The sequence below is a fragment of the Pleuronectes platessa genome, chromosome 2 (genome assembly GCF_947347685.1).
Source record: "Pleuronectes platessa chromosome 2, fPlePla1.1, whole genome shotgun sequence".
In the NCBI taxonomy this organism is placed as follows: Eukaryota; Metazoa; Chordata; class Actinopteri; order Pleuronectiformes; family Pleuronectidae; genus Pleuronectes; species Pleuronectes platessa.
In genome coordinates this window covers 19,081,908-19,100,597 of record NC_070627.1, presented here as the reverse complement: position 1 = coordinate 19,100,597, position 18,690 = coordinate 19,081,908, and the positions used below count along the sequence as shown (strand labels likewise).

The 18,690-nt window shown below is 43.7% G+C and overlaps 3 protein-coding genes across 3 annotated transcripts in view; 1 reads left to right on the top strand and 2 right to left on the bottom strand.

Moving 5' to 3' along the window:
- The window catches only part of trim107 (tripartite motif containing 107), a 68,478-nt gene that overhangs the window by 18,739 nt on the left and 31,049 nt on the right, over positions 1 to 18,690 (bottom strand). The gene's annotated exons all lie outside the window — the stretch shown is intronic.
- On the top strand, positions 448 to 5,258 carry myl9b (myosin, light chain 9b, regulatory). The gene is made up of 4 exons (XM_053435060.1): positions 448 to 602; positions 2,910 to 3,113; positions 4,089 to 4,250; positions 4,340 to 5,258. The coding sequence occupies exons 2-4, from the start codon at positions 2,930 to 2,932 to the stop codon at positions 4,513 to 4,515; spliced, it is 522 nt and encodes a 173-aa protein (XP_053291035.1). The 5' UTR covers positions 448 to 602; positions 2,910 to 2,929; the 3' UTR covers positions 4,516 to 5,258.
- Positions 6,025 to 13,630, bottom strand: LOC128451208 (mucin-5AC). The gene is made up of 3 exons (XM_053435012.1): positions 13,338 to 13,630; positions 10,664 to 10,902; positions 6,025 to 9,783 (listed from the first exon to the last, which is right to left on the bottom strand). The coding sequence occupies exons 1-3, from the start codon at positions 13,354 to 13,356 to the stop codon at positions 8,233 to 8,235; spliced, it is 1,809 nt and encodes a 602-aa protein (XP_053290987.1). The 5' UTR covers positions 13,357 to 13,630; the 3' UTR covers positions 6,025 to 8,232.

Sequence of the window (18,690 nt, the reverse complement as noted above, 5' to 3'; positions counted from 1 at the left end):
AAGCTGCCCAAACAGGAAACACTTTTTATTAATGTCTAGAAGGTTTACCCCATTGTGTTTAATGGTATAACTCTGGGCCACCACAAACCAGATGTTGCCTCCATGACATAAATTAAGGTGTTCCCTGCACATTCAGGCCTCAGGCACAGCCAGACTGCCTATTTAAGGAAAGCCATAGTCTTGCAGCTGCCTTTCAAAACTGCTCTGCATCTGCTCACAACTCTCTCCCCCATGTTTCCACACTCCAGCCGTACAGAGCGTTCCTCTAAATGTTTAGGCCCTTTTCTCTAAATAAGGCAGCCTTATCGTAGTTCCTGTCATTTCTGCCTTTTCCCAAACATCCCGGGCCCCGTCTGTGGCAGTAGCAGCCTGCAGCCTGTGCATTCTTTTCCCTTGTATGGAGAAATGGCCTGGCCTGGGTTGTCTTTGTTTGGGACCGGCCGGCCTCTCCATTGGCTGGGTTGGAAAGGGGAGTAGCCCACCAGGAGTCTGATTCTTTAAACAAACTTTTCAGTAGGACTGGCTGCTTCCCTTCCTCTGCTGTGTGCGTCCCAGACAAAAGGAGTTAGAAGGACTCCCAAATACTTGTACCTGAAGCCAAGGTGAGAAAGACAGCAGCTTTTTTGAACCACTGGGTTGTATGACTAGATTTCAAATGTGTATGTTTGATGGCTTTTATGGAGTCTGAGAGTGAGATTTCTGTGAGTCCAGGAGTACAATGCTCAGCTGTCAGTGCTTAGGATGAAGGAGAGGACAGAATTACAGGGAGCCTCTGAAGTGCAGCTTTGATGAACAGAACCAGATAAGATACAACAGACCTTTATTCATCTGTTGAAGAAGGCGAAGAGAGACCTGTGGCGCATGTGCACCTAAGATCGACTCTCTACGCTTAGTTGTTTACCTCCATCTCATCACTATGACACATAAGACAGAGGAATTCCTGAATGCAGCTGTATCACTGCACATTCTCTTTAACACACATGCATGCACACAGAAAACACACTAACACACACTTTTACACACACTCATCTGATGTCTTTTTATAGACAGCGAGAGCTTACCTTGCACTTCACTCTGTTTGTTTTTGGAATTCCTGACCCGTCAGCCTTCTCAGTCATCACCACAGTGGTGATGATCTACATGACCAGCATGAGTGATAACATTCTGACTGTTGGGTGACACCAGTGTGTGTGTGCGTGTGTGTGTTTGCAGGACAGAGAAACAGAGAAGCTCTGTCATCAGGGGGATAAGAAGGGGACAGGGGAACTGTGGTGGCCAGGGAACAAATAGAGTTGTTAGAATGAGCCAAGCTGAGGCATGTGAGCCAGATGATTACTTTGCTGGGATCAAAAATAGTTGGATTTGTTTTTTTTGCACCTTGAAAATGTCAGTTGTGAATTAATCACTCTGGTCTTAGAATCTTTCAGAATTCTAACGTATAGATTGCTTGCAACAGAACATCTGATGAAACGTTAAAACGCCCACAGGTCCCAGGAGACAGAGCAGTGCTGCATCCCCGGAGCTTAACAAGAATTCATAGTAGAGATAACTAAAATCCAGTCTCTCGAAATGTTTACACTGGAGCCAGTTCATTTGAACAGACTGGAGGAAATCCTCTGTTCCTGAAACCTTAAATATGAGCTGTAGAGGCTGTTTGTTTTTCCAGCCTCCTCAGTGACTGTGATGTGGAGAATGGGAGAGGTTGCGAGCCAGCAGCAAACACCTTCCATGTTTTTCCTTATGTCTGGCACATAGAGAAAGAGCAGCAGCCAAACAGTAGTAGAATGAAATGAAAGACTCCTGCAGCATGTGTGCATAGTGAGAGAAAGGAAGGAGAGAATTGGCTGTTGAAAACCCAAACAAACCTATCCATGTTTGGGGGATTTAAAGTACTCTTGATAGAGTGTTAGAATTACTATAATGTATTTTAGAACTCTGGACCCAACCCTGGTCAAACTGCTTTGCATTGACAATAAAAATTAGACTGTTGCTTCATTTGCACAGACATCACACGAGGAAAGTAGGAAGGCAAGATAGGCAAATCTGCCGTGACGCCTTTGTGAACCATACAGGAAACAGCAGCACACAAACGTTTGCTTATTGACAGATTTAAATAAAGAAGAATTATATTTCCAAATGTTAATATTGAAAGGTCTTCAAATGTACGGGAAGCAGCCATACTTACCTGCTCATATCATCACAGTTTAGTTGCTAATTAATAAATAAAATGTATGTCTCATCTCGACAGACCCCACTCTAACCCCCTCCCACTGAAGTCTCATTGTAAGTCTAACAAAAATACAATAAACACCTACTGCCTAAATCCAGATGATAAATTATCTGAGAAATTATGTAATTGTGAGCTGGTAGCTCATACAGTATATTCCCATCACCTCGGTGCTGCTCATGGCATGATGTCACAGCTCTGTGGGATTCATCAGACACATTCACCCCCACCCTCCCTCCTGTCTGTCCAACCTGTCCCCTGTCTGCTATTCCCCACTGGGTATAACACAATCAAAGAGTCACACACACATGCACACACACGAATGACAATACCTTGCAGATGTGAATGACAGGTCTAATTGTGGAAGGAGCCGAAGTTAGCTGCAGTGTGCACCATGGAGACATGTCGTTTTCACACAATCACTATACCCGACGTTCAGGGAGCATGTGACTCTGTCTCGAGAGGAAGCGAGGAAGCTTCTCCTGGTTCTGGCAGATACAAGAGAGAAGATAAAAGGGCGTCATGGATATGGTGCTCCAGCTTTTAGACAGTGTAATGCAAAAATATACATAAAATTAAGCTCCCCTTCTCAAATGGATGCGGAAAATCATGCTACCATTGGCAACACAGCCTAAGCACAGTGTTATCTAACCTCTGAATCATGTCTCTTAAATGTGCACAGGCCCAGATCCAGCAGCCACCATGTCGAGCAAGCGCGCCAAGGGAAAGACCACCAAGAAGCGCCCCCAGAGGGCCACCTCAAACGTGTTCGCCATGTTCGACCAGTCTCAGATCCAGGAGTTCAAGGAGGCGTTCAACATGATCGACCAGAACAGAGACGGGTTCATTGACAAGGAGGATCTGCACGACATGCTGGCCTCTCTGGGTAAACAGCTTTGTGCTCAGGATGAGTTTTTATTGCTACAAGAGATGACCTGAGGTTCAAAGCAGAGAAGCACTGCTGTTTTTTAAAGGCGCAAACCACCAATTTTACACTTACACTTTAGTTTACTCATCATGAGGAGAACAACTCCACCTGTGAGCAGCTGCATGATTTCTGTAGCTCCACCAAGAGCTGCTGAGGTATCCTCTAATGATGTCATCAGAGAGTGGATACCACAAATTCATGACAGAGCCTGCTTTACAAACTGGAAGGGAGTGTTTGAAAGACATAGGCATTTATATAAGGGGAGCTAAGTATAGACCGTATATAAAGATGGACTATGCATCTCCATTTCCACCCACTATCCAGAAATGAAGCCAAATTACTCAGGATACAAGCGCCACCATATTGTGCATGTGGAACCAAAGCTTGTGCAGTAGAGATCAGAGGATGAAGTTACAGTATCAAGGTTCTGCCAATACACATGCTTGACCAATCACAAGTCAGTCTCACCTGTCAATCATGACCTTTCAAGCCGTTTTAATAAATAAAATAAATGATTAAAATCAAACGTACTGTAAAAAATTAACACTTGAACAAACACAGATGTGATAAGAAGCAGCTAAAATGAAGAAACCATCTTTGAGTTAAACCTATTTCTCATGTACTTTACCACAGTTCATGACTGTTTGTCCATTTCCCATCTACCCACATGGAGGAGGTGGGGTAGAAGATCTATACTGCATTCACCCACCAGGTGGCTATCGGGATGCTTTGGCTTCACATTTTGGAACTGTCATGTCATCCATCTTGTTCTATGGTGGGGAGACTGCAAAAGAACCTAGGTGTTGTGGGAAATGTAGGGTCTGCTGCCTCAAATTTGAATTTGAAAGGAACGATGCACAATGACAGCGTAGAGAATGTATTGCATAGTCCCAACCAAACGTAGGTCGCTGTAACCGTGTTGCTCGTCCTCAGGTAAGAACCCCTCTGATGAATACCTGGAGGGGATGATGAGCGAAGCACCAGGACCAATCAACTTCACCATGTTCCTCACCATGTTTGGAGAGAGGCTCAATGGAACCGACCCCGAGGACGTCATCCGCAACGCCTTCGCCTGCTTCGATGAGGAGGGATCTGGTGAGAATATAACCTAAAATGTTATATGCACAGATGACGGCAATGTCAGTGTTTTGTCAACTTCACCGAGGTTATTTGCCTTCCGCTAGGTGTGATCCATGAAGACCATCTGAGAGAGCTGCTGACCACCATGGGTGACCGCTTCACAGATGAAGAGGTGGACGAGCTGTTCCGCGAAGCCCCGATCGACAAGAAGGGCAACTTCAACTACGCAGAGTTCACCCGCATCCTGAAACACGGGGCCAAAGACAAGGATGACGAGTAGAGGAGAGGAAACGACTGCCTCAGGCCCCCGCACACACACACCACAAGTCAATCCCCAGCTCCTACCTTTGAGCACCTCGTAGGTTTTAGCAAAATTGAATAGGAAAGCATGTAGGAATATAAATGTCAGAAGTTAAATGTGTTGCCTTTCATTACATCTACACGTTTCTCAAAGGTAGGAACTTGGGAATCAAATATTTAGCAATACACCACTTTTCAATTTGTAATCGTCATTGAAGGGTTTAACCATGAAGGAGAGTTATATCACAGCATATGCGTCTCGACTGCAGCTTCATCCACTTTGACTGCAGCTCTCCGATCTGTTGGAGGGAGCATGGTCGGACGGTCAGTGTGTGCGGGGGCTGCTTGGACTGCCGGATTCAGTGCTGCATCCAGTACCAGCCATGTTTACCTCTTTCTGCCAATTAGCTACCACACCTGTACAAGCATGGCAACAAAATCTCCTTCTCTGTTACAAGTGTGTCCCTGTATGTTGGAAATGGATAAAGTGATTCTTATATTTGTGTTTATAATTTTTTGGACAATCAAAAGTGGCAAGTATGGCCACTTGAAGAAATGGTAACTAGAGCTTTTAGTCTAAACTCATATTTCTCTCTCCCATCAGCTGGTTGTGTGTATTGGTTGAAGGATCAGGTATGTCTGTACTGTTAGAAGGAATTCAGTCTTGATATTGCTCAGGCTAATAAAGTAAGTCTGTTAATGCCATTGACCGCAAAAAGTGAACATATGCATGTTTGAGTCATTTTATTTAATTAATTGGCTTAAAATGCCATTAGTGCATTCATAGTTTAGCCCTTTGAAATTCAAGGCAGATATACCAGAGCATAAAAGCGCCAACCTGGATAATTTATCTAAAAAGTATTTCTTCTCCGTTACATTACCTCACAACGATGGCTAAACAAACACAAACTAATTATGAATTACTGCAAGATAATTTTTTATATCATTGACAAACTGAATTGTAGGTCTGTTTGAAAGATTAATACTATTATTAATTTTGGGGAAAAAAAATTGCACACTGTGTGCAGTTTGCAGTAAATAGGCTGAAGCTTTCAATAAGAAGTTCTGCGTCCATCAAAACTTGATACATTTCGGATGAGATTACTTGATCATTTTAAGTCAAACTAATTTTTCCTACTTGCCTTCAATCGGCTTTAAAGCAGCGATTTCAAATCTGTTTCTGCAGGTTTCAACACGTTCGATCTAAGATCATAAAGAATGCAATTTAACATCTATATGATATAAAAGGAATATGATTTACATTTCCCAATAATCCCTAAAAATAAGGTAATGTCCCAGTAAGTCAGGATGCACGTTACCAGGAGCCAACTGTGACAAGTCAAAATGTTTCCCATGATTAAACAAGCCTGCTGTAAGAGGACAAGAGAGAATTGTTTTTAAGCCCTCTGACATCCAGTGATGATGCAGTTGGATTATTCTTACAAATTACCTACTTACTAATGCAACAAGAGACTGACAGGATACAGCATTTATGAAAAACTGAACTTTTATTCTTTGAAATGCTGATACAAAACACACATTTAAACTTTAAGGCATATATTGCACGACTATCTTTTATATATATAAAAAAAATGGGGACATGGGGGTTATCCCTCAGTCGTATTAAGGCACAGCAGCCAGTCGGTCCGACTGTCAGTCCTGACTCACCACATGAACTTGAAAAAACATTTTCGAATGCATCCGGCTGAGAAGACACTACACAGTTTGAGATAAAGATCATGCCAATACATACAAAAAAAAAAAAATATTTACATGCATCAATACATTGTCGGCTCTGATTGGAGCGTCGGTTTGCGCCTAAAACCCCAAATAAACAACAGTATAAAACCTGCCTCCCTAATCTTTAGCCTTTAGCTTTAACTGATAGGTGTCATCAAAGTGGCATTATGTAGAATGAATAACAAAAATATTACTGTAATACTTAGTATCATGACTACTCTTCAACAACATATTACTCATAAGACCCAAACCTGACATGACCTGTGTAAATTGAGGTATAAATGCACATCAGTCTGGTACCTGTGACAATAAAGAAAAAACCCTCCACTGACATGTACTGATGACAACTGGCAGTGAGAAGACCAAGTACAAAAAGAAAGTTTCCACATCTGCCAGGAACAAGAAGATGGAGCGATTTGCTGGGGTCAGTGCTCAGCAGTAGAATGACCTCACATTTGATGTTGGGTCCGTGCACATGCTAAATGTAACCGTTTGAACCAAACAAAGGCTCAGAGACTCTGGTAAACATGGTATTTCTGCTACAGTATTATTCCCATGGGAACCTGATTATTCCACACGATGCTACCGCTACTAGACCTACAGCCGGAATTCAGTCATATGCTGTGGTTTATGCTAAGACAGTTTCATAGAAACTACAGCTTCAGGAATGATTAGAACAAAGACAACAGAACCCATTTCTAAACAGGCTGGGAAAAAAAGGAATGACAGAAAAAACTACACATGTATGCTGCTGAACCTTCCTGGAATAGAGAAGAACATCACATCAGCTACTTTAGTACAACTGCTACATTTGCTTTAGCGCTATTAAGACATCCGAGGTTTGAGTGAAGTTGACCCAATCAATCGACAGGGGAATATGTATAATTTAGCTTTCCTCTGAATGAGAGGATGCAACGTTAAGAGATAAAAAGGTGCCATGTCTCACGGCGGGTGTAACATTTCATTTCAGGAGCCGTGAGAGCTCGAGGCCATCGGATCACCAGGGCTGCTCACCTCTCTGCTGAAATTGATTTGTGTAACAGATCCGATGTGACCTTCTCCCCTATGTCCTTATGTCATACCCCACCCCACCACAATCATTGCAAGGTCACACATGCAAGTGACAGATATGCTTTAAACAGTTAGAGAAAATATTACTGTTTGGCCGAATACACGTGGAGAACTGAAACGACACAGAAAGACAGATGTGGGGCTTGTTGAGTGGTTGGGATGACTAATCATGAGAGTCGATGAATCCCCTCAGCTATTAAAAAAAACAGGAAGATGGAGACGTGGTGACAGACAAATTGAGGCGAGTCAAAGTTGCTGCAGTACAATCAATTTCTGTTTTGCTCATCGCGCCACAAAGAAAGAAAAAGGAATATGTAGTGGATTAAGAAAAGACTAAATTTAAATTGCACAGCTACTGAGGAGTTGTTGCTGTACATATAAAAAAAAAAAAACAGTAACATCCTCCTTTGTATCCTGGGTGTATAATGGGTGAAAGGCAGCTTAGCCATCGATGTCAGTGCCTTTTGTACATTCATCAAAGTCCAGTACTGTTACTGAAGAGGCCAACTGTGCTGGTGCTGATAATTACACCGATTTCAATTTTGTACAATTACGGGATATTTTCCTCCTCGTTCATGAATTGGAACTTGGAAAGTTGTTTTGAAAATGGCATCAAAAACTTTGCACAATACATTTACTCTGCACTGGAGAGAAATGGCGCCGCAAAAGCGTCCTTCAAGAACAGTATATTAAAAACAATAAAAGCTGCTTGAAACAGCACGTCTCTAAAAACACCTCATGTCCGACACTTCATTTCATTGCTGTGTGTCCTGCAGGCACAGGTTCTAATGCAGAAGGACTGGTGATGAAGATACATTCTCATATATACAGTGTTGTCAAGCCTCCTCTGCAGAAATACAAAAGGGTTCTTGGCCAGTCCCAGCTCCTAGTTAACAGTTTCACTCACTGTGTGCAGACTGTGCTGTGGGCCCCACGCTGCAGTGATAGGGGTCTTTACCACTTGAAGAGACGTGGGTTGCCTGGTGTCAGCGTGGACCATGCTCCACACACTGGGTGCCACCACTGAATTCCTCTGGGTATTACTACTAATGCCGCTTGTGGAAGAGGGCTGAAGAGGAGGAGAGAACTGGGAGATGAGGCCTGCGAGAGGTGTGATCGTTGGAGAGACGGGAGACGTCAGGGCTGAAGCTGGGACATGAACTGAAGCCTGGGCAGAGGCAGAGACTGGGGGGGCAGCAGGGGCTGGAGAAAATGTGGAGGTTGAGACGGTTGATGGATAGGGAACTGTGACAGGGATTAGAGGGGATTTGTGGAATGGCAGGTAAAGTGGGAATCCTCTGGGGGATGTGAGAGAGGTAATGGCCGCGGCAGCAGATGTTGGAACAAGCGCGACAGTTGGATGTGAAGCCACTACAGAGGTGGGACTTATTGGCACAGAGACTGGGCTTGTAGCTGGCACTGTTGCACTGATAGAAGTGGGCAGTGGAGCAGGAGCTGAGCTCGAGACTGGTGCTAATGGAGGAGCAGCCACTGCTTTCTGAGAATCCAGCTGTCCAAAAACAGAAGCCGACAGTTGCATTAAGGTTGGCAGATGGGCCGGGATGAGCTGAGGCTGGTTTGGGATGGAAGCTCTGGCTGTGTCCTTGTCCAAGGGGCTCCAGATGACTTTATTAATGGGGAGAGGAGACAGCCTGGGGGCTGAGACCAAGACAGAAGCTGGAACTAGTACAGGGGCTGCTGGGGACTGAGCCTCTGGAGTCTTGCCTGAAGTTAAAGCAGACACCGGAACTGCCATCGCCCTTTCCATCAGACTCTGAGCTCTGGAGGCATCCATCACCTGTTGGTTGTCTTCTGGAGGTGGCGTGGGGCCCATTTCGCTGCTGTAGGCACTGCAATGTGCTTCCTCTGGTTCAGTCTTTACAACTTCTGTTGGTTTGCTCTGGCTCTCCTGGAGCCTCTTCAGGTTCTCTTGCTCCGCTGCCCTCTGTAGAGCCGCGTCCACTAGGAGCCTCAAGTCGCTGAAGTCCTGCGTGGGGAACAGCTCAGGGGGAGTTGGGGGAGGCGTGTTGAAGAGGCCGCTGTTGGGGCTAGCTGCCATTGTTGTGCTGGTAAGACAAGCTTGATTAAACCCTTGCTCCTCTGCTTCCCTTAGCAAACTTTGTGTGTCCAGCCTCATGAGCGCCTGCACGGATCCTTCTATACCCGGGTAGCCTGCTCCCGTCAAGATGGCTGTCGCCGTGTTGCCAAGAAGACTGAGGTCCAGCGTGGGGCCGGAGCGGATGACAGACGGGCGCTGTTGAGATGAACGTGGGGAAGAGTTTCTCTCAGGGGAGCTGGCTCCCCCTCCATTAGATGAGTGGCCATCGCTTTTACCACCAACCTTTCTGGAGATGGTGAACTTAGTGGGATCTTTTCCATCCTTGCGAAGCAGGTCAGGGAGGAGGCGGCGACGTGCGTTGATGAACCAGTTGCATATCTGGGGAAATAAGTGAAATGTTTGGCATGAGCAGAGCTGATTCTGAAAACTGAAATTTTTACTTTCAAAATAATAAATAAACATCAAAGATAAATGTTTAGTGTAATAATTGTAAGTCGCTTTGGACAAAAGCATCAGTCAAATGACATGTAATGTAATGATGCACTTTAAGATTTTTCTTTTTCGTGTAACTTACTGCAACACTTTGATGCTTGATTTGACAGCCTCAGTCTGCTCTCATTTAGCTAGATCCCCCAAAACACATTCAGAATCTTAAAACGACCTGAGCCCCTTGATTTCAGCAACCACCTACAATTTATTTTTCGTCTCCATCTGGAGATGAGGTCTTACTTAACACCCTCTAGTGGTACTAGCCCCCCACACAATGAAGAGACAGATGACAGACGTCAGAAAGCTGGCAGTAATCAGGGCCTGAGCTCAAATATGCTGAGCCACAGAGAAGGCAGCCAAAGGCATTCCAGTGAACAGACTACAAAACAAGAAAGTGTGCTGCTGCCTCATGCTGATCTGTAATGCTTCATCTAATGCAGTCTGTGCGTTTGTGTGGGCTCGCATGGAAAAAGGAAACGCTAACTAGAGATGTAATAAAGTAAAAGGGAAGCATGGAAGGGTCCCCCAGTTTATTGTGACAATAACATGTGATTACCATTTTGCTGCCACTTGAGAGCATTAATATGCAATTTCATGTCAAATTTGTATAATATGTATGATTCAACATAAATAAATGAATATGAGCAAGTTAAACATAAAGATACATTCAACCAGAGTGGGATACTTCCTGAGTGCTGCTGGGAAAAAATAAATAAAATCGGACAAAAAATAAATAAAAGGAATACAAGACTGAATGAAAGCTCCTCACCTGCAGCACTGAGAGGTTGGTCTGGCCTGACAGGCTGAGCTTCTCCTGCTCCGACGGGTAGGCGTTGAAGCGGTGCTCGTACAGCCAGCTCCGCAGAATCTGCACCGCCTCCTTGGGCAGGTTGCCACGGCGACGGCGCTTCCCTAGGAGCCCCCTTCCTGACAGGTCGAGTGGGGAGCCGTCATCGCTGTCCGACATGGCCGAGGAGTGCTCCTGCTCCGGGCGCTCTTCCTCCAGAGCTGAGGGAGAGGAGGCCGGCCGTTAGTCATGTTCACTGCCACATCTCTGACTGTTGTCATTTACCAGAACATGGCAGACCACTTCCACAGTAGCTTATATTAAATATGCTACTTATTTGAGGTATCATTTTTGATATATTCAGAGCCAATAGATATAAGAATGTACATGAATATATGGTTGATAAGATATGCTCACTATGGGCCTCTACAGAAAAAGGGGTACAGCCTTATTTTCTCACAGTGGTAGAAGCTGTATGAGCTCAGGCTGGTCAAAAGAATAAACAGTTTGTTTGAACTGCTCCCGCTGTCTCAGTTCACGAGTGTCAGCTACTTTTAACCTCCAGTCCCGTCCCCCCCCCGGTCTAGAGTGAGGTACACCGGGGCTTTGTGTACACACCGAACATGTTCATACAACAGCTCTGGGGTTTGAACTCTGTTGTGAGTCTCCTTTTCAATCCACGTTTGGCCACTGAAGGGAATCTCCCCCTCAAAATGGAGCATGCCTGGTCCCAGGGGTGGGCCACAGAATGCAGTAAATGTCTTTCTCTGGAGCTGGGTGAAACCTGACCCCCCGGGGCAGCGCCTGTCTCCACAAAGGAGATTGTGTGCATATCAACATCACAGTAGCCAGTGGCCCAGGAATCTATTGACCATGCAGGAGGAGGCCGTTTTCACCTCATGCCAGCTCTGACGATGAGACTGCTGGAGCGGTTGACAAAATCTTTTCAGTGCAGCATTCCTCTACGACGAGCCATGTACGAGACTGAGCTGGAGTAGTTAGTGTGTGGTGGGGGGGGGGGGGGGGTTCAAAACATGCAAATGCTAATTTTAATTGAATGGATCCCCCCCCCCCCTGTAAATTAGCAAACTTCTACCAGCACCTACATTCACTGTGTTAGAGCTGGGCCAGTTTGTCAGATGGATAGTGGGACCTCATCATGACATTTATACCACACCTTATAAACTTTCTGTTCCCAATGAATGACTTAAAACAACAACCACAGTACTGAAAAGATGTTTTTTTTTTCATCTTATCAAATTAACTCTGAGTGACATTTTAATACTTGGTGCATTGCACCGCAATTGGATTTCTCTATGCAAACTATAGATATTCAATAAAGCTTTCAAATTTATAATAAATAATGAACCACTGATCTCAGTAGCAGTACTCTGATTTTGAGAGAATGGGGGCTTTATGTTTATCATCATATTATTTTTAATATCATACCCTGTTATTAACTTACTACTTTCTATTGCTCCTTTAGTTTAGTGTTAGTTCACGGTCTCGTGTAATTCATTTTATTTCCTGTGCTATTTTGATTAGGTACTGGTTTTGCATTTACTCCAAATACACTTTATATTTTCCTTTTGACTTTTTATTTATGTTTAGACTTAATCCTCCATGGTTTTAGCCTATTGTGACCCAAGCATTTCACTGCCAGCGACTGCTTAATGTTATTGTTGTGCATTTGATAATAAAAATCTTGAATCTTGAATCTATTGTACATTGTGTTATTTGAATGTTGAAGCAAAACTGTAATTTCTTACATAACACAAGAGGACACAAACTCGAGTGGGCCATTTGTTGGACACAGAGTTTGACAGTCGGCTCAGGTCGTCCCTGTGTAGGCCACCACAGAGCTGCACAGCCTCGCCTCCACTGGATTTATATCTGGCGCAATTAAACATCTGCCCCCATCAAACGTGGGGTGGAAACTGGGTGTGAAAGATCTGGTCAAAGCAGCAGGGGCAGATTTCAGACAGATGTCACATCCCAGACAGCTCGGAGTCGCTTCACAGAGGCCGAACTGTCAAACTGAACAACTTGTTGTTTACATAAACATCTCGTCTACAAACCCGAGCCACGCTCTCCTGCGGGAGGAAGGAAGAGAGCACATGTTCCTTTCAGAGTCTGAAAAGTCGCCCGAGCTCCAGCTGCAGATTTTGAATGCGACCGTTAACAACAACTACACTCTCCACGCACCAGACACCAAACTTTTTTTTCACGGAGGGAGCGATGCCGTCACGCACGAAAAAACACGAGGGGCCGCTTCGACAAATAAAAACCAAATGATGCGTTCAAACGCGCACGAAACCGAAATTGGCCATCTGGGGCGCACAAAGGAGGCAGAAAGGCACCGCACAGCCTCCCGCATGTCGCTCAGCCTCTCTCCGCCAGATGGACACCATGCCTCCTCCTATCCTCCTCCTCAGATAACTAGCAGGCTAGCTCTCCTCTCCCTCCACATTCAAACACACACGCTGCACACAAAGCCCCCACACGCCGCGCACAGCCGTCAGCGAAGACGCGGCGGTCGGACACTTTTTGTTGTTGCGGGCAGTTACACGAGCGCGGCAGTGATTACAAAACACGACGCATCTGTGTGTGTGTGTGTGTGTGTGTGTGTGTGGTGTGTGTGTACGCGTGTGCTCACCTCGTTTGAATGCTTTCATTCTTTGTTGTGCGCTGGAAACACGCAGCTGTCCAAGTTGCTCCGTACAAAACGTGCCCGAGACGATGGTTGACGCAGCGGCACTTTCAGACGCACGCGGTGTTGCGCTTTTTCTTTTTGTTTGTTTGTTTTCCGCTTCCCGCACAAACACGTTCGTCTTTCTCCCGCAACACAACCAGGCTTCACGTCCCCGCACAATCCGCGTCCATCGCACTACATGAGTGTTTTCGGCTCCTTCTTGTTTTACCTGCAGCAGCAGCAGCAGCAGCTCTTTGCCAATCTTGACAGTCGCAGCTGAAGTGGTCCCGCCTCCTTCGCCGGCTCGAGCCAATCCCCGCCCTCCATTCCGCATCCCTGGGTAGCAGTCAGCCAATCGCCGCGGTCCGCCACACAGGGCAGACAGGAGCCTCGTCTCATTGTGACTGACGGAGAGAAGCGTTTCATTCAAAATATAGTGCGGCCATTGAAAGTAACGTTGTTGTGACAACGACGCACATTTGATTTTTTGAACTCGTTCCGTCGCGTTTGGGTTTTTCACTCGGCGCGTTTGGGCGCGTGGTTTATTCCTGTGGGCGCCTCAGTGTGTGATCAGGCTTTTACGTAACTAAATGTTCTGGTTACGTAAATCATAAACGTCGACTGGTCGCCACATCTGACTGGTTCCTGAGAGAATCCCCCACATGTTTCACACTGTTATTAAAGTCATTTCTGTAGCGATGCTGCACACGTGAGGAAACTGAAACTCAGGGGAGGGGAATGTTGGAAATCCTCAAAAGTCTGGTTTTAAAACAAAATACCGTAAAAATGTAGAACAATTATGTGTCTAAATCTTTCTTGTATTTCGATAATACGGTTTGCACAAAAACGTAATAATCTTCTAACGTTTCTCAGGTTTCTCCAAGAAAATACAAAGAAATTCCCACAAACCAAAGGAGAGACAAGATTTAAAAATAAAGCCACTATAATATAAAACTGCAATATACAATTAAAATGTAGATCTAGTTTAATGTAGTCTATAAAGTATTGTGTGTCTAAATACTCCTTATATATAGTCAAATAGACATAATACTATACTATACTAAAATATGTGTGGTGAATCCTAAAAGTCAAACATCCCCTAAAACCTAATTAGAGTCAGTCAGGATTTAAAAATAAAGCCTCTTGAGGATAGGATAATATGAAACTGTAGTATACAGTGAGAATGTAGAGCTAGTATGTAATCTAAAGAAAACTGTATACGTATTGACAAATATACACAATACTCCTAATATGTCTTAGGTTCCTTTGTGAAAATAAAAATAAAAGAGGGATTATGGAAAATCTTGACAGCCTCCAGGAGTTTGTCTCGAACCTATAAGTGAATCATAATTCCAAAATGAAGCCACTGGAGGATAACAAAGTATTATGTGTCATGTGTATTGTGTGTACACATAATACTTACTCAGACACAAAATATACACTTTCTTCTATTATTCCTTAAGAGATGTCTGGAATGAGTCATGATTTAAAAATGTGAAACCTAAGTATTATGTGTGTATATTGTTCTTATATTTATACTCATAATTCTTCTACGTGTACACATAATACTTGCTCGTCTGATATTTCTTAAAATAAAATGAATGAAAGCTTAGTTTTTAAAATGTAGCACTAAAGTATAATGTTTCTGAATACATTATCTGTCACTGTGGCAGTCAACAAAAGGCAGAGAAATACATGTGTTTGACTAAAACACAGATTTACAGTTAAAACGAAATACATACATTTCTGAAGTGTAACTTTTTCAATTTCAGTTGAACACATTTTCTGTATTACCTATTAAAGTGTTTTTTTAAATGCAATTACAATCAATATGAACTAAAGTGTTATCTTTAAAAAAGAAAAACACACAATCATGATAACATATGCACAAGACAGGAAGCAAGTTTTTTTGAGAAAGTACTGTGTTCATTTTATTGAATGTTGCGTCTCTCTGTTATACATTTGAACAACCTCGAAACAGTATAAATATCTAGAGCATTGTAAAAGAGGAGGATTTTCAGTCTGGGTTTGTTCTTATTTACAGAAGACAACTTTAAGAAGCAAAGATCGGGGAAGAAAATGCAAGATTATCAGTTTCATCTTTATATCAAAGAACCCTTTTTTACTCAGTATTGCACATATCTTTTTAAATGTTACCAGAGTATAGTGACGTGAATCTAGAAAGTTTCATTTTATGAAAGATACGCACTCACAAAACTTAGTCTCAAACATAATAACCCTTTTATTCTAAAACCCCACAAACCCTGATTTACACACAGCCTATATAATAATATACTGAACAGACCCTATTCTTTAAAATATGTGCTTGCCTCATAAAATATTTGATCTAGACACTCTTTTGCTACATCATGTATGTGTGATAAAACTCTGCCCCTCACCCTTTCCCCAGGTTTATGCCTCTGCAAACAAAAGCAGAGATGCTAATGACCCATTTGTGTTTTTGCAGGCAGGGGTCTGGACGCCTGTGTGTGGGAGGGAATTCACTGCTCAACCAGCTGAGGCAAACTCTCTTTTCCGGGTTTGTTTTTGTCTGTCACTCGCGGTGGAGCCACTTCTTGTCTGTCCTGGAATGTAGAAAAGGTGGCAAAGACATGAAACAATCCATTTATGTGATGATGCCAAAACTAATTGTGGAGGGAAAAGTAAAGCTATACAAGTGTGAAATTTCCCTCCGCTTGTTTAACAGACTATTGCTTTTTCTTCACATTTTAGGGACAATAACATAACCAGAGAACTACTGTTTACTGCGGCTCGAGGAAGCCCCTAAGAGAGTTCAGCTGAACACAAGTCTTAAATTGTAAATGAAGCGCCGCCAAAACAAACTGCTGCTTAAGCAAATGCTTTTGAAATGAAGGTTTTGACTTTAAAAGGCCAAACCTATCAACTCTATACGGGGGCCATTATCACCCCTCAAATCAATGGCTTTACAGTGCCCCCCCCCCCCCCCCCTCTCTCTCCCTTGATAGTGCAGCTGTTTGGACCATGTATAACCCAGCCCAGGAAATAGGCCGAGGTGTGTCCCGGTGATGCCTGTGTGTGTGTATTGGAGGGAGAAGTCTTGTCAAAATGTATGAGACGAGCTCGCTTTCATCCTCTTAAGTATGCCACTGACATCTCTTGGCATTTCGCACATCCCCAAGTTTCAGCAGACTGGAAGAAAAAGAAGAAGCAGCGCTTTCCAGAGTGTGACGCTCGGGTCACAGAGCAGCTTTTTCTGTGTCTTCCTGCCCTCCCCCCTCAGCGTATTTCAGATGCCACACTGCGTTTGATCTGCGTTCCAGTCAGGCACAGGCCTACAGATTTGTGTGTGTGTGTGTATGTGTGTGTGTGTGTGTGCAAGGAGGGTTGACAGCAGGGTCTGGGCCTGAAAACACAATCAGCAGTCAATGAAGGAGACATAAAACGGGAAATGATATGATCCATGCAATGCTTTCAACATATTCTTAAAAATGTAAGGGGTGGATGTAGTGAGGGAGTTTCAACTGACAATAGCTCACCTGTTCACACAAACAAGAGACAACTACACTATGCTTATTTTGGGAAAACGACTTGTCAGACACACACATATCGCCCCTTCCTGGCAGTCAGAAATAAAATCAAGCCCCTCGGCTGAGTCAGACAAAAGGCCTTCAGGTGCTAACGATACCATCGACCTCCATCAAATGGACGGGCCATTGACAGCAGCCAGGGAGCAGGCTATTGACACCCCTGAGTCATTTTCCCTTGCTGAGAGTCATCCCCTGCAGGCAAACACAACAGGCAAACAAAGAGCCATCATCCAGAGAAAGCTCTGGCCTAAGATAAAGAAAGAATGGCGGTGATCTGGCTTTTTCCAATTCAAAGCCCCAGGCTGCATTTTTTTTCCAGTCACAGTGGGTGAGGAGGCGGCATTGCAGCAGTGGAAGCAGTGGAATGACAGTGCTGCAGTTTAACATAAGTAATCCGGAAGAGGAGGCTTGGTTGAGCTTACTATTAAATAGGCTACTACTGTACTTGGAGGAAACGTTAGCGGGAGACATGAAAACAACTGTGGCTGATCTGAGGGGTGTTGGGGCTGTCGTTACTTCCAGTGTGAAATACTACACTTCGAAATGCACCAGGCGATTCTGTAAATATGGGTAAACCAGTGCTGTCAGCAGAATTATGGAAAAGAAATCAGATTTTTACACAACTTGGTGAAAACATGGAACGTGAGCCAAGAAAGAACCTGTTACAGTTTGGGGCAGATCCTGGATTTTCTTTTCACTTTGTGAGATAGTGTTTTTGGACATTTTCACTAATTTCCCAGAGAACTTCAATGGCAATCAGCAGTCCCCTCAGATTCAATCAAGCTGCACCAAATATCAAACAAGCATAAATATGCCTGATTTCATCAAGATCAAGGAATTAATCGTCGGAAAACAGTGAAAATGTCAAAATATCTCCCAAAGTTGAAATAAAATAATCCTGGATTCAACCCTGATCTGGATCCGTACCACATTTAATAGGTTCTTCCCTGACCCATACACCATCCTTCCATCAAGATTTGTGAAAGTCAGTTTTTTCTGTTTAAAAAAAAATCTTGCTCACAAACCAGCCACCAAAAAAACAGACAGGACTGAAAACATAACCTCCTTGGTGAAGACGATAATTCATGAATCATTACTTCAGTCATAAATCAGTCATGTTTAGGGAACTGACATATGAGTGTGTAATCTGGTGCAGCTTGATTGAGTTTAAGTGGACTGTTGGTGGAGGTATGCGCTCTGTCTTTCTTTGTTATAACACTCACAGTAAAGTAAATGCTTTTTCATTGTATGGATACGTAACAATGCACTGGAAACTAAGCATTGTTGCTCCTTAGAGGTCAGAGGGTTTCCATGCAGAGGAGGATGGCAGCGATGTTGATTGAGACACAAACTCTGTTCAGTCTTTTCAAGCCTTATTTCATGTTGCACTTAAACTGTGTTATTCCAGAACTTCCCAGCTCCCTTTGACCCTGAGCTCTCCACAAACAATGTGTCCTTTACTGTTCCAGTTCTGCTCCGGCTCCTGGACATGTGCGTATCTAGACGTTGAATCTGGAATACACACTGGGCTACAGTCCTCCACTCCATCTATTTTCACAGCGAGCAGTTACCACTGGGCTCCCTGCTGTTGACATTTAAACAGACGAGATGAATTTGAATCAGCGAATTCATCTTTGGCTTGTGCAGTCTTCCATGGGAAAATAAAAGCAAGTAGCATTCAATAAAAGATGAAAACACAATGGCTAATGTATGTAATGCTTTAATTAAATATTTTCTCTTTCAATAAA